General features: G+C 44.1%; 2 protein-coding genes across 2 annotated transcripts; one reads left to right on the forward strand and one right to left on the reverse strand.

The window, feature by feature from the left end:
- The first annotated feature begins 1460 nt into the window (after positions 1 to 1460).
- On the forward strand, positions 1461 to 12915 carry thumpd2 (THUMP domain containing 2). Its single transcript, XM_041866407.1, has 10 exons — positions 1461 to 1650; positions 1965 to 2091; positions 2214 to 2641; positions 2788 to 2865; positions 8715 to 8767; positions 8894 to 8981; positions 10815 to 10886; positions 11259 to 11373; positions 11667 to 11787; positions 11931 to 12915. Exons 1-10 carry the CDS (start codon positions 1540 to 1542, stop codon positions 12208 to 12210), a joined length of 1473 nt encoding a protein of 490 aa, XP_041722341.1. The 5' UTR covers positions 1461 to 1539; the 3' UTR covers positions 12211 to 12915.
- A 3644-nt stretch (positions 12916 to 16559) lies between these two features.
- LOC121553597 (transmembrane protein 178A-like) lies at positions 16560 to 20972 on the reverse strand. Its single transcript, XM_045211439.1, has 4 exons — positions 20156 to 20972; positions 17873 to 17986; positions 17651 to 17788; positions 16560 to 17549 (listed from the first exon to the last, which is right to left on the reverse strand). Exons 1-4 carry the CDS (start codon positions 20661 to 20663, stop codon positions 17302 to 17304), a joined length of 1008 nt encoding a protein of 335 aa, XP_045067374.1. The 5' UTR covers positions 20664 to 20972; the 3' UTR covers positions 16560 to 17301.
- Positions 20973 to 27701: the final 6729 nt, after the last annotated feature.

Raw genomic sequence — 27701 nt, forward strand, 5'->3', positions numbered from 1 at the left:
TATAAGCTTCAACATGAGGTCCTAAACCTAGAATGAAAGTGCTTCCTTGTAGCTGTAGGGGCTAATATAGTCAAAATGTTTGCCTTGGGGTAAGTTGAGCCCATGGCCATGGGGTAAGTTGAGCCAATGGCAAGTTGAGCAAATTGAAGTGTTTTCTAATGCAAGGCATTATCGCTGGGATATGAAGTAACACCAGGGCCTATGTTAAAAGTTTTTTAAGTACAAAAATGTTTTTAGGTGTTATGCCTGTGTTAAAATATGATGATTAAAAGACACACAAAAAAAGTTGTGATTGTGTTGAATTGTGTTTGGGAAATAAAGATAGACATGGTTTAAAAAAAGGTAGTGGTAATATTTCATTTAGTACAGAAATATGTAGGGCTCTCAACTTACCCTGTCCTTATTTTCATCTTACCCCAAACACGAGGTCAGATGTGCCAAGAAACTTCTTATTTTATTTTTTTCGCATGCTATGTTTTGAAAACTGTAATGTTTATTTCCAGGAATACACAACATCCTGAAATACAGTACCAGTCAAAAGTACAGTATGTGTTATTTAATAGTTTTGATGTCTTCTACAATGTAGAAAATAGTCAAAAATAAAGAAAAACCCTGGAATGAGTAGGTGTGTCCAAACTTTTGACTGGTACTGTATATGTAGATATCTTTGTTAGAAATAATACTATATTTCCCTTGAAAGAGTGATACTGAATGTAAAAAATGGCTCAACTTACAACACTCTCTCCAACAGTACAGTATTGATGCATTTTATTTGGAAGCCATATATGTGATCATGCAAATCTACATGAAGAAGTATGAGCAACTCTGGCACATTTTTTAAAAGTCATTTAGCAGACGCTCTTATCCAGAGCAACTTACATGAGCAATTAGGGTTAAGTGCCTTGCTCATGGGCACATCGACAGATTTTTCACCTAGTTGGCTCGGGGATTAGAACCAGCGACCTTTGGATTACTGGCACAATGCTCTTAACCACTAAGCTACCTGCCGCCCCCATTCAAAGGATGACACATAGAAACATTTGTAAAGTGCTATTTCCTTACTGTGCTATTTCCTTACTGGGCTATTTCCTTACTGGGCTATTTCCTTACTGGGCATTATTCTCTTGTATAACCCAATTCTCAGGGTTATCACTAGTTACCACAGCCACGGTCAAAATTGGCTATATCGTAAAAATGTATGAAAACACACATTTGCTTTTTGGTCTTAATCTAAGGTTTAGGCATAAGGTTAACAGTGTGGTTAAGGTTAGGTTTAAAATAACTTTTTAAGAAGATACATTTTAGAAATGGGCGGGGTTTATGACTTTGTGGCTGTGTTAACTAGCAATTCTCAGTTGCGTTTTTGAGGCTCTTTTGTAGTGCTAAAGCGACCTCTGCTGGTCATCGCGGAAATAACCAGCTGCTTCTTTTCTGTATTTCCGTTTCCGTGTAAACAAAACAACATGGCAGCCCACATAGGTACTGGCATGGAGATTTAGAGTTGTACTTTTATAGCTTAGCATTTCTAAACTCGACAATATGAGCGACTCAAATTGTCAGTGTGCTGCTCTACAGTTCTATTGCACTGCTGGGAACGGCATGGAGCCTTTCCTGATTCAGGAGGTGAAGACCAAACTTGCAGCCAAAGATGTGAGTAATCGAGACAAAAGTTAGTTTCAGGCTACAATATTAGTCTAGCTAGTAATAATGTGCAATGAATCTATATGAAACACTAGCCAATAAAGTAATACCTTTTATATAAAATGGTCCTCCTCGAAGCTAGCTGGAAGCCAGGCAGTTGACTGCGCATGCATATTGCATAGGTTTGCTGCTTGTAATAAAGTCAATCGTAAATCCTGGCTTTGTATTAATCTTTTCTTCTTAACAAGTGGTAATTTCATGTTGTTGACATGATTATATGTTAGGTTATTCTTATCTTGCACTAAATAATGTGTATTGTTTAGGTGGATCACATCCCTGGAAAAGTGTTCTTCACCACCACTTTTGGAATAAAGCAAGTGAGGGAGCTGAAATCTGCAGAGAGGCTGTTTCTACTTCTAAAGCGACACTCCCCTCTCTCGGCCCATACAGGTAAGCCTAACAAATATTCTGTATGAATATTTATCCTCTCTGATTAAAAGTATGAAGCTGCAATTAAATGTTTTGCACTGGACATTATCTTTTTACTGTATTTATTTTTCTGTCACACTCAGTTAAGACACCATCTGGGATCCAGTCAAGGCTCATGGGTGATGGGAGTGACTGGACCAGAGCTGTGTTGTCATGGAGACGCCTGCAGAGAGACCTGATGATGAGAAGCAACTGTACATTGAGTGTGTCCCTACCAGGGAGGAAGAGGAAGAGGGAGGAAGAGGAGGAAAAAGAGAGTGGTGTTGAGGGGTCAACTTGTAACGGACCAAATGGAACACAGAAGCTGGGACTAGAGGGAGAGAGAAAAGAATTAGGACTGAGCAAGGATCACATTTCATCAACAGAAGACTCTGGAAGTGGAAACTGTGTTGCAGGGGACAAAGTTGAAGAGGACCGTATAGAAGGCAGCTGTGATGGAAAGACATCCACAGTGTCTTTCAGAGTGAGCTGTCGGTGCAGTGGAGCCCTGTCCAGACGTTTCTCTCCCCAGGTATACACTTTGGAGGAGAGGAGGTATTTTTCACATCTTTACTTCTTAAGGGAACTGGTAGGTTTCAGGTTATTGTGGTGGTTTTTAACGGGGTGAGAGAGGAGGATTTGACTTTGTCCTGTTTGTGATGGTGTCTGTCTGTCTAGGATCTGAGTAGGATCATTGGAACAGCGGCGAGCAGACAGCTGGGCTGGAGAGTGGACCTGAGGAAACCAGATCTGGAGGTAATATTAACTTTATATGGTCCCCACCCTAACATGGAGGTAATCTGGAGGTAATATGAACTTTATATGGTCACCACCCTAACATGGAGGTAATTTTGAGGTAATATTAACTTTATATGGTCACCACCCTAACATGGAGGTAATCTGGAGGTAATATTAACTTTATATGGTCACCACCCTAACATGGAGGTAATCTGGAGGTAATATTAACTTTATATGGTCACCACCCTAACATGGAGGTAATTTGGAGGTAATATTAACTTTATATGGTCACCACCCTAACATGGAGGTAATCTGGAGGTAATATTAACTTTATATGGTCCCCACCCTAACATGGAGGTAATCTGGAGGTTATATTAATCTAGCCATAACCATAATTAGATGATTACCACAACCTGTGAGGAGATTCTCATATTTCTTTGCCTGACCTTGCCAAGTGTCAAAGTCCATTTAACTATTCTGCAGTCAGGCATGTACACTATACTGTTTATACACTGAACAAAAATATAAAGGCTAACATGTAAAGTGTTGGTGCCATGTTTCGTGAGCTGAAATAAAAGATCCCAGACATTTTCTAGACGCACAAAAAGCTTATTTCTCTCACATTTTGTGCAAACATTTGTTTACATCCCTGTTAGTGAGCATTTCTCCTTTGCCAAGATAATCCATCCACCTGACAGGTGTGGCATATCAAGAAGTAGATTAAACAGCATGATCATTACACAGGTGCACCTCGTGCTGGGAACAATAAAAGCCCACTCTATAATGTGCAATTTTGTCACACAACACAATGCCACAGATGTCTCAAGTTTTGAATGCGCATGCAATTGGCATGCTGCCTGCAGGAATGTCCATCAGAGCTGTTGCCAGAGAATTGAATGTTCATTTCTCTACCATATGTTGACTCCAATGTCATTTTAGAGAATTTGGCATTACGTCCAACCGGCCTCACTTAAAAAAAAAAATCACCTTTATTTAACCAGGTATGCCAGTTGAGAACAAGTTCTCATTTACAACTGCGACCTGGCCAAGATAAAGCAAAGCAGTGCGATAAAAACAACAACAAAGAGTTACATATGGAATAAACAAAACGTACAGTCAACAACACAATAGAAAATCTATATACAGTGTGTGCAAATGTAGTAAGTTATGGAGGTAAGGCAATAAATAGGCCATAGTGTAAAATAATTGGTTGCAGCAGAGGGTGCATATCTGGTGGCCGGGGTAGGGGTAGCCAGGTGGAAAGCATGGCCAGCCGTAGCAAAATGCTTATTGAAATTCTCTATTATTGTAGATTTATTGGTGGTGACAGTGATTCAAGCAATTCACATATGGTGTCCAGGGCACAACTGGGGGCTGAGGGGGGTCTGTAGCAAGCGGCAACAGTGAGAGACTTATTTCTGGAAAGGTGGATTTTTAGAAGTAGAAGCTCAAACTGTTTGGGCACAGACCTGGATAGTATGATAGAGCTCTGCAGGCTATCTCTACAGTAGATTGCAACTCCGCCCCCTTTGGCAGTTCTATCTAGACGGAAAATGTTGTAGTTCGGAATGGAAGTTTCTGAATTTTTGGTGGCCTTCCTAAGCCAAGATTCAGACACTGCTAGAACATCAGGGTTGGCAGAGTGTGCTAACGCAGTGAATAACTCAAACTTGGGGAGGAGACTTCTGATGTTAACATGCAAGAAATCAAGGCTTTTACGGTTACAGAAGTCAAGAAATGATAGCGCCTGGGGGGTAGGAGTGATACTGGGGGCTACAGTAGCTCAACCGGTAGAGCATGGCGCTTGCAACGCCAGGGTTGTGGGTTCGATTCCCACGGGGGGCCAGTATGAAAAATGTATGCACTCACTAACTGTAAGTCCCTCTGGATAAGAGCGTCTGCTAAATGACTCAAATGTAAATGTAAAATGTACAGGGCCTGGGTTAACCTCTACATCACCAGAGGAACAGAGGAGGAATAGAATAAGGATACGGCTAAAGGCTTTAAGAACTGGTCTTCTAGTGCGTTGGGTACAGAGAATAAAGGGGGCAGTTCTCCGGGCGTTGTAGAATAGATTCAGGGCATTATGTACAGACAAGGAAATGGAAGGATATGAGTACAGTGGAAGTACACCTAAGCATTGGGTAACTATGAAAGAGATAGCATCACTGGAGGTACCGATTGAGCCGCTCTCCGCATGTATGGGGGTTGGGACAAAGGAGCTCTCTGAGGCTGGTTGAGCTGAACTTGGGGCTCTACAGTGAAATTGTATAATAAGAACTAACCCAAACAGCAAATGGCTAGGCATATTGACATGGGAGAGAGGCATAACGCAATCACAGGTGTTATTCGAGAGGGCTAAGACAACAACTGGTAATGGCGATGAAAGTTTGGGCTGAGGCTAAACAGATACACAGGATGGGGTACCGTGTAAAGGAACAGTCCAGCAGGCATTAGCTGTGTAGCTGAGTGATCATAAGGTCCAGTGAACAGCACTAAGTAAGTCCGGGAGCAGATCGTAGGCTGCTAAAGCACAGGCGAGCAGGAGGCACGGCTGTTGATTGTGCGTGCTAGCAGGCCGGGGCTAGCAGATGGATCTTTGTGGTCGTCGCAACGGGAAGCCTGTTGAAACAACATCAGACGATTACGTCGGCAGACCAGTTGTGATGGATCGGTGGGGCTCCGTGTCAACACTAGGAGGTTCCGTCCGGTTGACAGAGGGGTAGATAGCCGGGAGATGGGCCTGGCTCGAGGCTAGCTCAAGGCTAACTGTGGCTAGCTTCGGACAGTGGTGATTAGCCAACAACAACAACAGCCACTCGGTTGCAGCTAGCTAGTTGCAATGATCCGGTGTTAAGGTCCAGTGATTCCGGCAGAAAATCCGATATGCTCTGGCTCGATAGCGCGATGTGCAGACTGTGCAGACTGGCCGATAATTGTCCAGGCTAGAGCTGGCTGGTAGGTAGTGCAGGCCACGGACAATGGTGAAGACCGCTAACGGTGGCTAATAGCAAGTAGCTAGTTAGCTGGCTAGCTGGCTAGTTTCAGCCAGAGGTTCTGGAGGAAAAAATAAAAATAGAATCCGTTCCACATTGGGTGAGGCGGTTGCAGGAAAGTATATTTAGTTAACGGATGGAAAGTGAGATTGAGAAATATATACGAAAATATATACGAAAAAGACAAAAAAACAGGCTATTTACATGAGGACACTATAGAAAACACGAACGCACTGCTACGCCATCTTGACCACGTGTATGGCGCCGTGTGGGCGAGCGGTTTGCTGATGTCAACGTTGTGAACTGAGTGCCCAATGGTGGCGGTGGGGTTATGGTATGGGCAGGCATAAGCTATGGACAACGAACACAGTTGCAGTTTATCGATGGCTATTTGAATGCACAGAGATACCGTGATGAGATCCTGAGGCCCATTGTCGTGCCATTCATCCGCCGCCATCACCTCATGTGTCGCAAGGATCTGTACACATAAAGCTGAAAATGTCCCAGTAAATATTTGCTTAACTCTATTTTCTTAACTGCATTGTTGGTTAAGGGCTTGTAAGTAAGTATTTCACTGTAAGGTCTACACCTGTTATATTCGGCGCATGTGACAAATAAAATTGGATTTTATTTTATTTTCTTCCATGGCCTGAATACTTACCAGACATGTCACCCATGGAGCATGTTTGGGATGCTCTGCGTCGACGTGTACGACAACGTGTTCTAGTTCCTGCCAATATCCAGCAACTTCACACAGCTATTGAAGAAGAGTGGGACAACATTCCACAGGCCACAATCAACAGCCTGATCAACTCTATGCGAAAGGAGATGTGCCACGCTGCATGAGGCAAATGGTGGTCACACCAGATACTGACTGGTTTCCTGATCCACACCCCTACCTTTTTTTAAAGGTATCTGTGACCAACAGATGCATATCTGTATTCCCAGAAATGTGAAATCCATAGATTAGGGCCTAATGAATTTGTTTCAATTTACTGATTTCCTTATATGAACTGTAACTCAGTAAACATTTTGAAATTACTGCATGTTGCATTTATATTTTTGTAGAGTATACATTACACTGCAGTGCTAAGCCGTGTCAGACTGCACGTACAGTGCCTTCGGAAAGTATTCAGACCACTTGACTTTTTCCACATTTTGTTATGTTAGGGCCTTATTCTAAAATTGATTAAAATAAATAAAAATCCTCATCAATCTACACACAATATACGCCATAATGACAAAGCGAAAACAGGTTTTTGAAATGTTTGCAAATGTATTACGAATAAAATCAGATAACTTATTTACATAAGTATGCAGACCCTTTGCTATGAGACTCGAAATTGAGCTCAGGTGCATCCTATTTCCATTGATCATCCTTGAGATGTTTCTACAACTTCATTGGAGTCCACCTGTGGTAAATTCAATTGATTGGACATGATTTGGAAAGGCACACACCTGTCTATATAAGGTCCCACAGTTGACAGTGCATGTCAGAACAAAAACCAAGCCATGAGGTCAAAGGAATTGTCCGTAGAGCTCCGAGACAGGATTGTGTCGAGGCACAGATCTGAGGAAGGGTACCAAAAAATGTCTGCAGCATTGAAGGTCCCCAAGAACACAGTGGCCTACATCATTCTTAAATGTTAGAAATTTGGAACCACCAAGACTCTTCCTAGAGCTGGCCGCCCGGCCAAACTGAGCAATCGGAGGAGAAGGGCCTTGGTTAGGGAGGTGACCAAGAATCCGATGGTCACTCTGACAGAGCTCTATTGTTCCTCTGTGGAGATGGGAGAACCTTCCAGAAGGACAACCATCTCTGCAGCACTCCACCAATCAAGCCTTTATGGTAGAGTGGCCAGACAGAAGCCACTCCTCAGTAAAAGGCACATGACAGCCCACTTGGAGTTTGCCAAAAGGCACCTAGACTCTCAGACCACGAGAAACAAGATTCTCTGGTCTGATGAAACCAGGATTAAACTCTTTGGCCTGAATGCCAAGCGTCACGTCTGGAGGAAACCTGGCACCATCCTTACGGTGAAGCATGGTGGTGGTAGCATCATGCTGTGGGGATGTTTTTCAGTGGCAGGGACTGGGAGACTAGTCAGGATTGAGGGAATGGAGCAAAGTACAGAGAGATCCTTGATGAAAACCTGCTCCAAAGCTCTCATGACCTCAGACTGGGGCAAATGTTCACCTTCCAACAGGACAACGACCCTAAGCACACAGCCAAGACAACGCAGGAGTGGCTTCGGGACAAGTCTCTGAATGTTCTTGAGTGGCCCAGCCAGAGCCCAGACTTGAACCCGATCAAACATCTCTGGAGAGACCTGAAAATAGCTGTGCAGCAACGCTCCCCATCCAACCTGACAGAGCTTGAGAGGATATGCAGAGAATAAAGGGAGAAACTCCCCAAATACAGGTTTGCCAAGCTTGTAGCGTCATACCCAAGAAGACTTGAGGCTGTAAACGCTGCCAAAGGTGCTTCAACGAAGTACTGAATAAAGGGTCTGAATACTTATGTTAATGTGATATTTTTTATAAATTAGCAAAAATGTCTAAACCTGTTTTTGCTTTGACATTATAGAGTATTGTGTGTAGATTGATGAGGAGAAGAAGAAAAGAAAAAAAGATATATAATTTACAATAAGGCTGTAACGTAACAAAATGTGGAAAAAGTCAAGGGGTCTGAATACTTTCCGAAGGCACTGTATGTTAAATAGTAATTGTTGTGCTTGGCCATGGTACAGTACATTAGCCAGACACGACAGAAGTTAATGGCTTCTTTCTGTAGGTTCAGTTAATGCATCACTTTCTTCCACCGTAAAGCTATGTTAATGAATTAATGTATGTGATGTGTTTCGTCTGTAGGTGAATGTGTATATAAGTGATGACCACTGTGTCCTCGGGATACCTCTCCTCAGGTTGGTGACATGATCAGAACCTGTTCTTGCCCTCTGTGTTGACAACCGTATTCAAGTCTATTTCCTTCTGGATATCTCTTCTAGTTGACTATGTCTAATAGTGTCTGCTTCCCTCTTTCTCGCCAGGCTTCCTTTAGCCAACCGGAGTTATATGAAGACTACTGGGCTGAGATCCACTATAGCCTGGGCCATGGCCTCTCTGTCAGACATCAAGGTACTCTAGCTACAGCTGAAGTCGGAAGTTTACATACACTTAGGTTGGAGTCATTAAAACTTGTTTTTCAACCACAAATTTCTTGTTAACAAACTATAGTTTTGGCAAGTCGGTTAGGACATCTACTTTGTGCATGACGCAAGTAATCTTTCCAACAATTGTTTACAGACAGATTATTTCACTTATAATTCACTGTATCACAATTCCAGTGGGTCAGAAGTTTACATACACTAAGTTGACTGTGCCTTTAAACAGCTTGGAAAATTCCAGAAAATGATGTCATGGCTTTAGAAGTTTCTGATAGGCTAATTTACATCATTTGAGTCAATTTGAGGTGTACCTGTGGATGTATTTCAAGGCCTACCTTCAAACTCTGTACCTCTTTGCTTGACATCATGGGAAAATCAAAAGAAATCAGCCAAGACCTCAGAAAATAAATTGTAGACCTCCAAAAGTCTGGTTCATCCTTGGGAGCAATTTCCAAACACCTGAAGGTACCACGTTCATCTGTACAAACAATAGTACGCAAGTATAAACTCCATGGGACCAAGCAGCCGTCATACCGCTCAGGAAGGAGACGCGTTCTGTCTCCTAGAGATTAACGTACTTTGATGCGAAAAGTGAAAATCAATCCCAGAACAACAGCAAAGGACCTTGTGAAGATGCTGGAGGAAACAGGTACAAAAGTATCTATATCCACAGTAAAACTAGTCCTATATTGACATAACCTGAAAGGCCGCTCAGCAAGGAAGAAGCCCCTGCTCCAAAACCGCCATAAAAAAGCCAGACTACGGTTTTCAACTGCACATGGGGACAAAGCTTGTACTTTTTGGAGAAATGTCCTCTGGTCTGATGAAACCAAAATAGAACTGTTTGGCCATTATGACCATCGTTATGTTTGGAGGAAAAAGGGGGTGGCTTGCAAGCCGAAGAACACCATCACAACCGTGAAGCACGGGGGTGGCAGCATCATGCTGTGGGGGTGCTTTGCTGCAGGAGGGCCTGGTGCACTTCACAAAATAGATGGCATCATGAGGAAGGAAAATTATGTGGATATATTGAAGCAACATCTCAAGACATCAGTCAGGAAGTTAAAGCTTGGTCGCAAATGGGTCTTCCAAATGGACAATGACCCCAAGCATACTTCCAAAGTTGTGGCAAAATGGCTTAAGGACAACAAAGTCAAGGTATTGGAGTGGCCATCACAAAGCCCTGACCTCAATCCTATAGAATATTTGTGGGCAGAACTGAAAAAGCGTGTGCGAGCAAGGAAGCCTACAAACCTGACTCAGTTACACCTGCTCTGTCAGGAGGAATGGGCCAAAATTCACCCAACTTATTGTGGGAAGCTTGTGGAAGGCTACCCGAAACATTTGACTCAAGTTAAACAATTTAAAGGTAATGCTACCAAATACTAATTGAGTGTATGTAAACTTCTGACCCACTGGGAATGTGATGAATGAAATAAAAGCTGAAATAAATCATTCTCTCTACTATTATTCTGACATTTCACATTCTTAAAATAAAGTGTTGATCCTAACTGACCTAAGACAGGGATTTTTTACTAGGATTAAATGTCAGGAATTGTGAAAAACTGAGTTTAAATGTATTTGACTAAGGTGTATGTAAACTTCCGACTTCAACTGTACCACATGGCATGGAAGGAGTTCCTCTCTCCAGCTCACGTGTTTGGTCTCATCTTCCTCTCTTTGATGTTTGATTGTGTTCTGAGGTTCTGTGCTAACATCAAAAGGACCAAATATCTTATTATCTTCTCACACCGTCGCTTGGCCTGGTGTGTTCTGAATGTGTTCTCTTTCCTCTCTCAACCAGCCTGGCTCTTGTGTGATAGACCCGATGTGTGGAGTGGGAACTATTTTACTGGAAGCTGCACATGAATATCAGGTGAGATTTCTGAGAGAAACCTTTATATTGAATATCAGGTGAGATTTCTGATTGAAACCTTTATATTGAATATCATGTGAGATTTCTGATTGAAACCTTTATATTGAATATCAGGTGAGATTTCTGATTGAAACCTTTATATTGAATATCATGTGAGATTTCTGATTGAAACCTTTATATTGAATATCATGTGAGATTTCTGAGAGAAACCTTTATATTGAATATCATGTGAGATTTCTGAGAGAAACCTTTATATCGAACCCATTTGAAATGTATGTCATATGGGATGCTTATGTTAGCTTTTTGATGTGGGTGCAGTGAGGGGAGGTAATTGTTTTGTTCAGAAATTCATAGCGATTTTTCTCCAAACAGGATGCCTTTTTTCTAGGTCTTGACATTGATGAGTCTCAGTTGGTGAAAGCCTGTCAGAATGTGGAGTTTGCAAAGTTTGGGGATAGGGTGCAGCTGCTGCAGTCATCATCCAAGGGTAAGAATGCCAATCCACTTCACATGAGGTATTGTTTTTTAACAAACATTGTGAAGTATGCCATTTATGTATGACCATTTCTCATGTATGACCATTTCTCATGTATGACTTTATAAAAATGTGGTTCATTCTGACGTATGGACTGTAGATCAAATTAGGTGTTTTAATACATGTAGCAGTTGTCCCTGATATACTGTATGCATTATGGTATTTGTTTACCCACAATGCAGTAAATGATTCTGCATGATTTCCTGATGAATGAATTCCTCCTTGTTTTCCTCCTATGTGTGAAGATATTCCACTGCCTTCCTGTAGTGTGGATGCCGTTGTCTGTGATGTCCCTTTTGGGAAGAAGTTTGGCACCAAGACTGACATGGCTGCCTCTCTTCCAGTGATTGTGAGAGAGATGGAAAGGTATTGTATTTAACTAACTGTAGTATCACGTATTCCAATTTCATAATTGCTCAAATAAACATTCAGGATATAGCAAAAGTTGAGAAAGGAATTGCTTATTGATTTATTGATTTTTAATCAATCAAACATGCATGTTTTTTCAGAGTTCTCCGTGTGGGTGGGACCCTGGTTTTGCTGCTTAGTCCCCAGCTCTCCTGCCTGCTGAAGAAAAGCATAACCCCCAGACCAGTACCCTTACACACCCAGGGAGAGGAGACTGAGGTGGGATTAGTATGTGATGTGGACCCCTTCCTCACCCCAAGCCCTTTCCCCTCACTGCAGTCCCTAGGCTACCACAGAGTGAGCCTGGGAGCTATAGACGCCCTCATCCACAAGTATGTCAAGATACTGACTGCGACTACCACACTCGGTGGACCTGACTGAATAAACACACATACATTCAACCCCTGCATAGTGGATCCTGAGTGAGACTTTTCAGGAGATGGATACACTGGATTCAAGAGACATTCACACAGACTTCAAAGACAATACCACCCGTAAAGCACAGAAAATCATTGCATCAATTTGGCGTGGTTAGAATTTTACCAACATGTACTGTACTACCACAAAATGAAGCAAAATGCATAAAAGTCATAGAATGTCAAACCCAATTTTGCTAATACCTTTATTCTATCATTCCAATGACTTTGTTAATGGTGGAAGGAAATAATGCATCTTTCAAGAGTACCTCAGTTTCCCTTTTCAGGAGTCTGAAATTCTTCAGCTCTATTTACAGAATCAGACCATGACTCAGATCCAACAATTATACACTGTCTGGGATTAGATTACAGAATACATCCACTGAGACTAAGGTAAATACACTCAGATTAGGGTCCGCTAGGAGGATAAGGGTTGATATCCATTGATGGGGGGAAATGTTGACTTGGATTTAGGTGCATATGCACAGGGGTTGGCTCTGTGTCCATTGATAAGAGGGTTAATGAATATCCACAGATGAATTTCCTTACAATTTAGGTTAGAGATCTGCTATTCTAAGTATATTCTGTTAGATCCATTATTGTCACGCCCTGGCTCTGGGGACTCTTGTATGTTGAGCCAGGGTGTTAGTTTCTTGGTGTAGTGTCTATGTTTCGTTTTCTATGTTCTGTTCTAGGTTATGTGTTTCTATGTTGGCCGGGGTGGTTCTCAATCAGAGGCAACGAGAATCAGCTGTTGCTTGTTGTCTCTGATTGGGAACCATTCTTAGGCAGCCTGTTGTGCACTTGTGTTTTGTGGGATCTTGTTCTGTGTAGGTTTGTGTTATTGACCGAGGACTTCACGTATCGTTTTGTTATTTTGTTGTTGTATTGTGTCGTGTTGCTAAGTACTATTAAAGTATGTACTCATATCACGCTGCGCCTTGGTCCGCTCATTATGACGAACGTGACAGAAGATCCCACCAATACAGGACCAAGCAGCGTGTCCAGGAGCAAACGCCGGAGGTAACGTTAGTGGATGTCCTCCTCGGTTGGGGGCAGATCACGGAGGAGGAGGCCGTCCGTTACCGGAGGGTGATGAAGGGGGAGACCCAGGCAGGAGAGGAGAAGCGGTGCCAACCGGGCCGTCGTCGGACAGGCGAGAGGCACCCCCAAGACATTTTTTTGGGGGGGGCACACGGCATGGACGACGGGGCTGCTGGAGGCAGATAAAGGGCGAGTTTGTGGACGAGGAGAGAAGGCCACCAGGTTACGGGGGCCATTGGTCAGTAGAGGGAAGGAGAGTGTAGAGGCACGGCGAGAGGTACTGAGGTGTGTTACCAGTCCGGTCCGGCCCGTTCCTGATCCCCACACAAGGCCAGTGGTGTGTGTTCCCAGTACGGTCCGGCCTGTTCCTGTCCCTCGCACCAAGCCTGTGATGCGCGTCGCCGGCCCGGCCTGTTCCTGCCCCTCGCACCAAGTCTGTGGTGCGCGTCGCTAGCCCGGCCTGTTCCTGCCCCTCGCACCAAGCCTGTGGTGCGCGTCGCCAGCCCGGCCCAGCCTGTTCCTGCCCCTCGCACCAAGCCAATGGTGCGCGTCGCCAGCCCGGCCCGGCCTGTTCCTGCCCCTCGCACCAAGCCAATGGTGCGCGTCGCCAGCCCGGCCCGGCCTGTTCCTGCACCTCGCACCAAGCCAATGGTGCGCGTCGCCAGCCCGGCCCGGCCTGTTCCTGCTCCCCGCACCAAGCCTGTGGTGTGCGTCGCCAGCCCGGCCCGGCCTGTTCCTGCCCCTCGCACCAAGCCAATGGTGCGCGTCGTCAGCCCGGTCCGGCCTGTTCCTGCTCCCCGCACCAAGCCAGTGGTGCGCCCGTCACAGCCCGGTCCGGCCCATTCCTGCTCCCCGCACCGAGCCAATGGTGCGCGTCGTCAGCCCGGTCCGGCCTGTGCCTGCTCCCCGCACCAAGCCAGTGGTGCGCTTCGTCCGCCCGGTCCGGCCCGTCCCTGCTCCCCGCACCAAGCCAATGGTGCGCGTCGTCAGCCCGGTCCGGCCCGTTCCTGCTCTCCGCACCAAGCCTGTGGTGCGCTTCGTCAGCCCGGTCCGGCCCGTCCCTGCTCCCCGAACCAAGCCAATGGTGCGCGTCGCCAGCCCGGTCCGGCCCATTCCTGCTCCCCGCACCAAGCCTGTGGTGCGCATCGTCAGTCCGGCACAGCCCGTGCCTGGTCAGGTACCGGTCAGCTGCTCCACACCGGAGCCTAAGCAATCCGCTCCACCGATGTCCAGTCCAGCTCCAGCCAGCGGGACCAGACCAGGGGCGCTACGGGGGGGTTGTTAGAGGGTGGTGGTCACGCCCGGAGCCGGATCCGCCTCCGAGGTGGAATGCCCACCCGGCCCCTCCCCTGTTGGGTTTATGTTGGCGCGGTCGCAGTCCGCGCCTTTGGGGGGGGTTACTCTTACGCCCTGGCTCTGGGGACTCTTGTACAGTGGGGAGAACAAGTATTTGATACACTGCCGATTTTGCAGGTTTTCCTACTTACAAAACATGTAGAGGTCTGTAATTTTTATCATAGGTACACTTTAACTGTGAGAGACGGAATCTAAAACAAAAATCCAGAAAATCACATTGTATGATTTTTAAGTAATTAATTTGCATTTTATTGCATGACAGAAGTATTTGATCACCTACCAACCAGTAAGAATTCTGGCTCTCACAGACCTGTTAGTTTTTCTTTAAGAAGCCCTCCTGTTCTCCACTCATTACCTATATTAACTGCACCTGTTTGAACTCGTTACCTGTATAAAAGACACCTGTCCACACACTCAATCAAACAGACTCCAACCTCTCCACAATGGCCAAGACCAGAGAGCTGTGTAAGGACATCAGGGATAAAATTGTAGACCTGCACAAGGCTGGGATGGGCTACAGGACAATAGGCAAGCAGCTTGGTGAGAAGGCAACAACTGTTGGCGCAATTATTAGAAAATGGAAGAAGTTCAAGATGACGGTCAATCACCCTCGGTCTGGGGCTCCATGCAATATCTCACCTCGTGGGACATCAATGATCATGAGGATGGTGAGGGATCAGCCCAGAACTACACGGCAGGACCTGGTCAATGACCTGAAGAGAGCTGGGACCACAGTCTCAAAGAAAATCATTAGTAACACAGTACGCCGTCATGGATTAAAATCATGCAGCGCACGCAAGGTCCCCCTGCTCAAGCCAGCGCATGTCCAGGCCCGTCTGAAGTTTGCCAATGACCATCTGGATGATCCAGAGGAGGAATGGGAGAAGGTCATGTGGTCTGATGAGACAGAAATATAGCTTTTTGGTCGAAACTCCACTCGCTGTGTTTGGAGGAAGAAGAAGGATGAGTACAACCCAAGAACACCATCCCAACTGTGAAGCATGGAGGTGGAAACATCATTCTTTGGGGATGCTTTTCTGCAAAGGGGACAGGACGACTGCACCGTATTGAGGGGAGGATGGATGGGGCCATGTATCGCGAGATCTTGGCCAACAACCTCCTTCCCTCAGTAAGAGCATTGAAGATGGGTTGTGGTTGGTCTTCCAGCATGACAACGACCCGAAACACACAGCCAGGGCAACTAAGGAGTGGCTCCGTAAGAAGCATCTCAAGGTCCTGGAGTGGCCTAGCCAGTCTACAGACCAGAACCCAATAGAAAATATTTGGAGGGAGCTGAAAGTCCGTATTGCCCAGTGACAGCCCCAAAACCTGAAGGATCTGGAGAAGGTCTGTATGGAGGAGTGGGCCAAAATCCCTGCTTCAGTGTGTGCAAACCTGGTCAAGACCTACAGGAAACGTATGATCTCTGTAATTGCTAACAAAGGTTTCTGTACCAAATATTAAGTTCTGCTTTTCTGATGTATCAAATACTTATGTCATGCAATAAAATGCAAATTAATAACTTAAAAATCATACAATGTGATTTTCTGGATTTTTGTTTTAGATTCCGTCTCTCACAGTTGAAGTGTACCTATGATAAATATTACAGACCTCTACATGCTTTGTAAGTAGGAAAACCTGCAAAATCGGCAGTGTATCAAATACTTGTTCTCCCCACTGTATGTTGAGCCAGGGTGTTAGTTTCTTGGTGTAGTGTCTATGTTTCGTTTTCTATGTTCTGTTCTAGGTTATGTGTTTCTATGTTGGCCGGGGTGGTTCTCAATCAGAGGCAACGAGAATCAGCTGTTGCTTATTGTCTCTGATTGGGAACCATTCTTAGGCAGCCTGTTGTGCACTTGTGTTTTGTGGGATCTTGTTCCGTGTAGGTTTGTGTTATTGACCGAGGACTTCACGTATCGTTTTGTTATTTTGTTGTTGTATTGTGTCGTGTTGCTAAGTACTATTAAAGTATGTACTCATATCACGCTGCCTTGGTCCGCTCATTATGACGAAAGTGACAATTATGGTCAGAGTACATATCAATGTCAGTTTGAGTCACATCTTTCTATAAATTCTGTCTTCTTTTCTATAATTATTTTCCTTTCAAATAACTGTTTCTGTCTTGTCATTTTCGATGACACATCAAGGCCTCTGTTTTCCCCCAGTGATTTGACAATTACTTGCATGACACTGAATTCTGATCATACATAGAAAATATAATGTGGAAAGGTAGCAGTAGGCTTAATCACAGACATAATCGCATAAAGGCCACCGAAAAAGCCTGGATGCAGGGGTGTAGCTAACATTGATGGTTCCATACTTCCATAAGTCCAGGATGTTTTGCTCAATGGAGGTAACCTAGATTTAGATGTGGGGTCTAGTAGAAGCATGGTTGACTCAGAAGTGTTTTCACACTGAAAACGCAGGCGTCAACATTAGTCCCAGCTCCCAGGCGTCTGCTGCAGCTGTGTCAGACAGATGTCTGGGGATGGTCTTGGTCTGCAGGCTCTTGTTACGGCTCAGAGTTGATGTGAAAGATGCAGTAAGAGGTGTGTCAGACACAGACATATTAGACTCTCTCTTCCTACAGGCCCTTGCTGCAGCTCAGTGTGTGTAACACATTGCAAAATGTATATCAAACGCAGTAAGGTGTGTGTCAGACACCGGCGTTGGGGGCATCCTTGCCCTGCTGGGCTTTGCTGCTGCTACGGCTAAGGATGGGGAAGATGGTGCACACGCATCCAGACGCCACCATCAGCCCCAGACTGAGCCAGGCACAGAAGCTGGACCAGCTGTAGCCATGCTCCACGTCAGCAGGCAGCCCGTAGATGAAGGGAGGGACCCTGGCCAGGTCGTAGGACACGTTGGCCGCGTAGGTACACAGGGAGATGGTGCAGAAGATCCCTGAGAAGGAAGAGAGGAACCGCAAAGAGAGGAGGAGAATGTGAGAGAGAAATCAGTGTTTTAAGAAAACAGACTATCAGTATCGGGGGGGTAAACAGTACCTGCCATGAGAAAGAGCAGCCCAGAGACGTGCTGAGTGAGACTCTTCTCCCAGGCGAAGCTGACAGACGCTACAATGCCGCCACACAACAGAACGGCTGCCGCCATGCCTAGAAACCCCGCTGTGATCCGCCGCAGGTCTGAAGGTAGTAGGAGAGCAATAGGATGTCTGAATTAATCAGGCCCTTTAGGGAACCTCCTTCATAATGAGAAAAGGTTCTTACGTAAGAGGTGCCACTCGTCCTGCTGGATGGTGCGGGTCAGGTTGAGAGGGATGTTGCGGAGCCGCATGGGCTGGGAGAAATGGTACTTGATGGTGGTGCATCGCTGGGCTATACCTGCACAGAGACAATAACTTGTGTGAACATAATGTGTAGCAGGTTAAAGCCAAAATATAGAAATGGGCAAGTGTTTCTCAAGGACAGTTGTCTTGAGAAAAGCTGTACTCATTTATAAAGTAGACTCCCCTGTTTCTAGACCCCAAGGTCTACTTTCACTTTAATACCATGATTTATTCTAGCATTGCAAATCTTAACTCTATATAATTAGTTCGATAGTATAGTCACCTACACGTTAAGGTTTACTTTGATATTCAGACCCCCATGTCACGTGAACGGACTTCATAATAGGGGTTTAGAGGCTGTAAGTTAGAATTTTCCCCACAAGATGGCAGATTTTATACATCGATCTTCCTCTCGACTGTGAAAGCCTTTACACGGCTATGAGAAGAGACTAGGAAAAGCCAAACGTGGAAATGCCATATCAACCCCAATAGATCTACATCTCTGATAGGTAACATGTTTTTGAGTGATGTATACTGAACAAAATTATAAACACAACATGTATAGCGTTGGTCCCATGTTTCATGAGCTGAAATAAAAGATCCCAGAAATGTTCCATACGCACAGAAAGCTTATTTCTCTCAAATTTAGTGCACACATTTGTTTACATCCCTGTTAGTGAGCATTTCAACTTTGCCAAGATAATCTATCCACCTGACAGGTGTGGCATATCAAGAAGCTGATTAAACAGCATGATCATTACACAAGGGCACCTTGTGCTGGGGACAATAAAAGGCCACTAAAAAATTTGCAGTTTTGTCACACAACACAATGCCACCAATGTCTCAAGTTTTGAGGAAACGTGCTATTGGCTTGCTGACTGCAGGCATGTCCACCAGATCTGTTGCCAGAGAATTGAATGTTCATTTCTCTACCATAAGCCGCCTCCAATGTAATTTTAGAGAATTGGCAGTACGTCCAACCAGCCTCACAACCGCAGACCACGTGTAACCACGCCTGCCCAGGACCTCCACATCCGGCTTCTTCACCTGTGGGATCGTCTGAGATCAGCCACCCGGACAGCTGATGAAACTGAGGAGTATTTCTGTCTGTAATAAAGCCCTTTTGTGGGGAAAAACTCATTCTGATTGGCTGGGCCAAGTGGGTGGGCCTGGCTCCCAAATGGGTGGGTCTATGCCCTCCCAGGCCCACCCATGGCTTCGCCCCTGCCCAGTCATGTGAAATCCATAGATTAGGGCCTAATTAATTTATTTCAATTGACTGATTTCCTTATATTAACTGTAACTCATTAGAATTGTTGCATGTTGCGTTTATATTTTTGTTCAGTATAATATTGTCCCTGCTCTTGGAGGCAGCAAAGTAAGTATTGCAGGGATGTGGCATGCTACCATTCCACAAATTATATACCAATATTACAAAAAGTTGGCCTAATGACATTTCCATTTTCACTTACTATATTAATTGGTGTACTAAATTTTAATTTGAGGAGCCTAGCTGACTAAACTCAACTCCGCGATTTCGAGCTTTTGCGCAAGTTTCCTATTGATTGAGTTCAGAGCATTTTACGTACAGAAGGCGCGCGTTTATCTATTCACATATATTAATGTTGATGTCACGTTATATCCTCATGCAAATTATATGGATCATAGAAATAGAATGTATATTGAACACATGCAACGCTTCCTAGAATGCCTTTCGTGTCAGGTCAAATGTAATGACCTTGATTTTCTGTCAGATGCAGTCTGAAACTGATCAGATCAGAGAGCTTCTTTGAGGTCTGTGTGTTGGACACACTCCACAACGCATGCAACCTGTCTACGCACTTAGGCCATAGTGGTTTTCCGAATTAATAGACTTGTTATGGACACAACTATACACAACCATGGCTTACAGATGGGCTAGACCCACACAGAATATCCGAGGACAACATGATAGTTTAAAACGTGTTTTGAAGCTATAAAACTACATTTTGGGTTATGATGGGTTTAAGTCAGTTGTAGCCTACTAAGCTCATCCGTTTTCTTCAAGGATCAATGGATATATTCTATCATTAATTGAAATTACCAGTGAACAGCATTGCATGCATTTACAAATAGGCCTACTATATCTTTCACGAAAGTTATAGCCCTACATATTGGGTCGGATGATAAGTAATATCTCATATTTCACTGGGCCCGGGATCAAATTCCCCAAAGCATCTCTTACCCTTGGATATGAGGTTGTCGATGTCCTTGTCCTTTCCTAGATAATAACATTTCCTCCAAAGTCCAGAGTGAGTGGAGAAAATAGGTCGCCCGCATTCCGTTTCCAATATTCCCATTCCCAAAATGGACCTCCAGTTTTCCAGGAGCTCCTCTCTACTCCCGACGTGGATCGCCCGGAGCAGCGCCTGGTTCCTCCGAGGATTGCTGCTGTCCATCAGGGGCAGGTGATAGATGGGCATCATCCGGTTCTTCTGTTCGTTGGCGTCCGGCCCGAACTGCTCGCAGTTCTGCCTGTGCCGTGTGGTGTCCGTCTCGTACCAGTGGTCGGTCATGATAGCGGTGATGAGAAGCGCCAGTGACGACAGGCTCATGGACAAACTGATAGCTGTCACCAAGGTCTGTTTCTCCATCCTGCGGTCATCAACATTTGAAGAGTCGGTCAGGGAAGCATCTGTCACTCCGTCCACTTCACTCCTCCTAATCAACACGGGCTTGCAGGGCTTCATCATGTCCTACATGATGCCGAAAAGGCTGTGAGGTCCTGGCATCTACGGCTGGGTGCTGGCACAAAATTAACCTGACTCGTGTTCCTGCTCTCCCACTTTGTCGACTCCCTGACTTCGGTATATCCTAAAATACGGGATGAGGAGGTGTATATCTGTAACCTGTGCGCGGAAAAAGTCTCAGTGTGCTGTGCTTCGGATTTCGAGGCTTGCGGGATGAAAACAGGTGCCGCGCACAGAGCGCGAGATCAAATGTCAATTATTCTGTCAGCGTAGCAGCGCGTCGTTACTAATAAAAGTCGCTGTGGCATGAGAGTCATGATAACACCACTACTACTTATGATGATTATAATAATGATGATTATATTTAATAGCAACGATGTTTTTAGTCATTATCATAACCTAAATGTATTTTTCATCATCCCTTTAGAGATGTCATAGTTGGAACACAGAACAAATAGTATACAACATGGTCAGAGACATTGTGCAGAGAAGGCTCCCTTCCCCTCCCAGTCTGCTTCATTAGCAGACAAGACATTGAGCGATATGGGGACATGGACATCTCTACTCAGGACATGGTGCACAAGTGCTTATGAAGATTCATTAACACAGGTATATTTGGCTTCTCATTCAGTGGGTGTTGTTGATTTGTTGATATGCACTCAGCGGGGCATTCTGTAAAATAAGCGCAAGTACATCATTAGGGAGTGAAACTTAAATAAAGCTTTCTTCCTTAGCTGTCTGTAATAAATATCTTTTTACCCCTCCAACTTTTTTCTCACTTGTGTGTGTTGACGTAGGTGCACGGTTAATTACATTTTAGTCATTTAGCAGACGCTCTTATCCAGAGCGACTTACAGTTAGTGAATGCATACATGTTTTTTTGTTTGTTTTTTTCATACTGGCCCCCCGTGGAAACGAACCCACATCCCTGCCGGCCAAACCCTCCCCTACCTTGGACGACGCTGGACCAATTGTGCGCCGCCCATGGGTCTCCCGGTCGCCGCCGGCTAGGATCTCTATTGGCACAGCTAGCACTGCGATGCAGTGCCTTAGACCACTGCGCCACACATCCTTTAAATAAAAGACTGGATTGCTGCCCAGAGTATTCAGCGGAAAAAAACCACTCCAGCTATTAGGCATAAAACGAGAGGATATTTATTCTTCCCCGTTGTTTTGTTCAGTGAGGCAGGCAGACATTAACGTAAAATCAAAGCTTTCTTCACATTTGTAGACTTGCATAAATAAATGATAATAAACTAATTAGCAGCAAGCAGCTTCAGTGACAGACAGTCCTACACAAGGGTATTCCTCTTCCCAACTCAGAATGCATAGTAAGCTACTCTGCCATGTCACCCCAGGGTGGAATTGAGTACAAGGGTGTTCTTTAATTAAGTGATAATGCACTCGAAGCCGGTGTTTGGAGGATATATTGACAAAGTCGAGGGCCTTCAAACCGTGCCAATATATCCTCCAAACACATCCTCCTCGAGGGCATTATCACTTTTATACAACGGGTTGCCAACATATTCAAATAATGATTGACATATTTACATTAAAAACTGTATTTTTATTAATTTATTCATACTATTTCATTCTTCCACAAGATATAGTACTTGCTAACCAAGCCGGCTGGTCATTCGTTCTATCAGTTCGGTTGCCAGAGAGGGGACCCAGTCCAGTCTTTTTGTTCTTTATCTATGGACGCGACCGAGTCGTTCGTTCTATATGTTCCATTGCCGTAATGGCTGGCAACGTTCTTATCCCTTGATTGCTAGCTAGCCAACTACGGCTAATTTACAGTCACGTCAAAAAGTGCAGCCAGAGTAGCTTCATTTGCATTTGTTTAAGTTGTTTTCTTGAAACATTTATTTGGATACATCTATAACAATGAGCTAATGAGGCGCGATTTCGCCTGGCATAGAACATGTGCTCACTCATCAGGACACTGTTGTTCAGAGGAGCTAGCCAACACAGCTAAAATCACATCAAACTGAAGCTGGATAGACTGGCTGCACTTTTACCTTTTTTCAATTGACATTTCTTTGTATATATCCATAAAAATGATGCCAGCTGATTCATGATTTCGACTGGTTGAGAAACGCTGCCTGTCTGTCTGTCTCATCCCGACTCCGACAAGTTCATTACTATGGGACAGCTGGAGATCGAATTTGAATATTGAAACAATGTTGCAAATGTCGGAGAGACATTTATACAGTAGCCTATGTTCCAATAGGACCAGTTGACACCTACTTGGTCTGTCATAATTATTGTGTAGCACTTCATAACACGACCAAGTTCAGGTTCAGACAACAGTCATATTATGTTGGCTAGATAGAGGTTTCCACTAGTTACCACAGCCACCAAGTCAAAATGTAAGGTTAGGCATAAGGTTAGCAGCGTTGTTAAGGTTAGGGTTAGGTTTAAAATCACATTTTAAGAAGATAAATTGTAGGCGGGGATTATGACTTTATGGCTGTGATAACTAGTGACAACCCACACTGACATTTTCTCTCACTTCTGTGTGTCAACATGTGTAACCAACTTCACATATCCCCCCAGAAGAAAGGCACACGGACACCCACACTTCAGGTTGACTCGGTTTTTATCTGCAGTAAAATATATCAAAAAGTGACGACAGGCATTGACAGGACGGTCACAGCCACACGTTCACAGGTTAGGTAGGCCACAATATATATTTTAGATAGGAGTAACAGTAGTGATACATACCCTCAATGTGAAGTAATATTAATCCATAAATACAGAGCACAAGTACAAACCTTTTATATAAACCTTTTAAGGTAGTAAGAAAATAAACATTCACAATTTCAATAAGTCACCTGCTGGCAATAGCTAGCGTGACGTTGTAATGCAGTGACCAACGGTGCTAGTTAGCTCATCATTAACATGGCTAGCTAAGCCAGCAAACTTGGTTAACTTGCTGAAATAGGTCTTCAATACATTAACAGCAAAGTAAATATATACATAGCCACATTTGGTATTGACTTTAGGATATATGAACCAGTTTTCCAAAAACACTTATGTTATACAGTTTTAAACCGTTTTTTATATACAGAGGAAGGAGACACGAACCTGCTCTCACAATATCTCTCTCAGACTGAGGAGCAGGCAGACCAACTTCCCAAATAGGGGAGAAGCACTCAAAACCCACTAGTTGTTCTTTCAAAAGAAAATAGTACAAAAAATGGTAAGTCCGAAGACCTCTCGTATTACCAACCTTACTACAATGGCAGCAAATATTTGTATGAATTCAGTAACACAAAATTAAAGGAAACTTTATTTATATCACCCCTTTTCCTGAAGTGAATGGTTTCACCCACTACTCTACCGCGAACTGCGGCGTTCTTTGATGTCTACATTGCGCGCGAGGTTGATGGAAACTACATTTTCACTTTGTTACACATGGCTGTCTGACCTCTATATTTACAATACTTTATAAGTATAAGAACTTATTGAGCACCACTATAGAGGTATTGGTAATATTATGTGGTCATTATCTACAGTGCCTAGTGAAAGTCTACACACCCCTTGCACATTCTTCACATTTTTGCTGCACCTCTTGAAAAGCCATTCTGGTGTGTCTTTGACATGACCATTGTTTAATTGTCCAGATGAAAAATGTAACTATCCCAGGGTTTTCAGAAGACTGACTGGGTTTTCCTCTAACTTTTTACTGGGCTTTGCTCCTTTCATATTTCATTTTAACATTAAACTCCCCAGTCCCTGCTGGTGACAAGCAAACTCATAACATGCTGCCACCACAATACTTGAAAATACAGAGGGTTGTATTGTATTGGATTCGACTCAAACATGTAGTTTTAAATTTAGGCCAAAAAGTTAATTTATTTGCTGTGTTGTCTTGCAGTATTACTTAATGGCCTTGTTGCAAACAGAATGCATGATTTGGAGTGAATTTTTTAACATAGATTTTCTTATTTCCCCTTTGTCATACAGGCCAGTAATGTAGAGTGAATGCAATGTTGTTGATCCTCTGTATTTTCAAGTATTGTGGTGGCAGCATCATGTTATGGGTATGCTTGTCAATGGCAGGGACTGGGGAATTTGTCGGGATCAAAATAAACATGAAAGGAGCAAAGCCCAGATAAAAAATGTCAGAACCTTGCCTCAATCTTGCCTCAAGCTCCCTAAAACACTTCAGCGAGCAGGCCTTTCTAATTGACCTGGCCTGGGTATCCTGGATGGATATTGACCTCATTCCGTCAGTAGAGGATGCCTGGTTGTTCTTTAAAAGTGCTTTCCTCTCCATCTTAAATAAGCATGCCCCATTCAAAAAATTCTGAACTAAGAACAGATATAGCCCCTGGTTCACCTTAGACTTGACTGCCCTTGACCAGCACAAAAACATCCTGTGGCGTACTGCATTAGCATCGAACAGCCCCCGCGATATGCAACTTTTCAGGGAAGTCAGGAACCAATATACACAATCAGTTAGGAAAGCAAAGTCTAGCTTTTTCAAACAGGAATTTGCATCCTGTAGCACTAACTCCAAAAAGTTATGGGACACTGTAAAGTCCATGGAGAATAAGAGCACCTCCTCCCAGCTGCCCACTGCACTGAGGCTAGGAAACACTGTCACTACCGATAAATCTAAGATAATCGAGAATTTCAATAAGCATTTTGCTATGGCTGGCCATGCTTTCCACCTGGCTACCCCTACCCCGGCCACCAAAAAGTTATGGGACACTGTAAAGTCCATGGAGAATAAGAGCACCTCCTCCCAGCTGCCCACTGCACTGAGGCTAGGAAACACTGTCACTACCGATAAATCTAAGATAATCGAGAATTTCAATAAGCATTTTGCTATGGCTGGCCATGCTTTCCACCTGGCTACCCCTACCCCGGCCACCAGCTCTGCCCCCCCCTCCTTCACCCAAATTCAGATAGCTGATGTTCTGAAAGAGCTGCAAAATCTGGACCCCTACAAATCAGCTGGGCTAGACAATCTGGACCCTTTCTTTCTAAAATGAGCCGCCGAAATTGTAGCAACCCCTATTACTGGCCTGTTCAACCTCTATTTTCTATCATCTGAGATCCTCAGAGATTGGAAAGCTGCCGCGGTCATCCCCCTCTTCAAAGGGGGTGACACTCTAGATCCAAACTGTTACAGACCTGTATCCATCCTGCCCTGCCTTTCGAAAGTATTTGAAAGCCAAGTTAACAAACAGATCACCGTCCATTTCGAATCCCACCGTACCTTCTCCGCAATGCAATCTGGTTTCCGAGCTGGTCATGGGTGCACCTCAGCCACGCTAAAGGTCCTAAACAATATTATAACCTTGATCGATAAAATACAGTACTGTGCAGCCGTCTTCATCGACCTGGCCAAGGCTTTCGACTCTGTCAATCACCGCATTCTTCTTGGCAGACTAAATAGCCTTGGTTTCTCAAATGACTGCCTCACCTGGTTCACCAACTACTTCTCAGATAGAGTTCAATGTGTCAAATCGGAGGGCCTGTTGTCTGGACCTCTGGCAGTCTCTATGGGGGTGCCACAGGGTTCAATTCACGGGCCGACTCTATTCTCTGTGTATATCAATGATGTCGCTCTTGCTGCTGGTGACTCTCAGATCCACCTCTACGCAGACGACACCATTTTGTATACATCTGGCCCTTCATTGGACACTGTGTTAACAAACCTCCAAACGAGCTTCAATGCCATACAACACTCCTTCCGTAGCCTCCAACTGCTCTTAAACGCTAGTAAAACTAAATGCATGCTCTTCAATCGAACGCTGCTTGCACCCGCCTGCCCGACTAGAATCACTACTCTCGGCGGGTCTGACTTAGAATATGTGGACAACTACAAATACCTAGGTGTCTGGTTAGACCGTAATCTCTCTTTCCAGACTCACATTAAGCATCTCCAATCCAAAGTTACATCTAGAATTGGCTTCCTAATTCGCAACAAAGCCTCCTTCACTCATGCTGCTAAACATGCCCTCGTAAAACTGACTATCCTACCGATCCTTGACTTCGGCAATGTAATTTACAAAATAGCCTCCAACACTCTACTCTGCAAATTGGATGTATTCTATCACAGTGCCATCCGTTTTGTCACCAAAGCCCCATATACTACCCACCATTGTGACCTGTACGCTCTCGTTGGCTGGCCCACACTACATATTCGTCACCAAACCCATTGGCTCCAGGTCATCTATAAATCACTGCTAGGCAAATCCCCGCCTTATCTTAGCTCTTTGGTTACCATAGCAACACCCTACGTAGTTTGCACTCCAGCAGGTATATCTCACTGGTCATCCCCAAAGCCAACACCTCCTTTGGCCGCCATTCCTTCCAGTTCTCTGCTGCTAATGACTGGAACGAACTGCAAAAATCTCTGAAGCTGGAGACTCTTATCTCCCTCACTAACTTTAAGCATCAGTTGTCAGAGCAGCTTACTTAAATCTGCTGGAAAATCAGAGAAAATGTTTGAATATTGCTGTCCATTAATGATTCCCAACCATATTTACTGAACTTGAGCAATTTTGACAAAAACAGTGGATTTACAGTATTTTTTTCTTAGAGTTGTGCGAAGTTGGTAGAATCTTATTCAAAATGGCAATGGCTGCCATAGGTGCTTCCACCAAGTATTAACTCAGTGGGGTGGAGACTTACACAATCAATACATCTTTGTTTTTATTTTGTAACTAATTTGGAAAAAGTTCTATGATTTTCTTTAACTTTGAAAATATGGAGTAGCTTGTGTAGATCAGTAGGGAAAAATCTAATTTATTCCCTTTTCATAAAAAATAAATTGAAGACTGTGCAAGGCGTGTGCAGACTCACTAGGCACTGTATGTAATATTACTAATTACTCCCTCTACTCTGTTTATGACACATGGAAATGATCAATGTATGAATGTAAAGTTAATAGAGGAGGAGATTATTGGTGTATGAATGAGTCAGTAGTGATTAATCATGAAGTAGTTTATGGAATGTGGTTAACAAGCCCAGGATAATTATGTGCCATGCTTATCAGACTTGGGTTTAAAGTGACTAGTC

This window comes from Coregonus clupeaformis, chromosome 37 (assembly GCF_020615455.1).
Source record: "Coregonus clupeaformis isolate EN_2021a chromosome 37, ASM2061545v1, whole genome shotgun sequence".
NCBI lineage: Eukaryota > Metazoa > Chordata > Actinopteri > Salmoniformes > Salmonidae > Coregonus > Coregonus clupeaformis.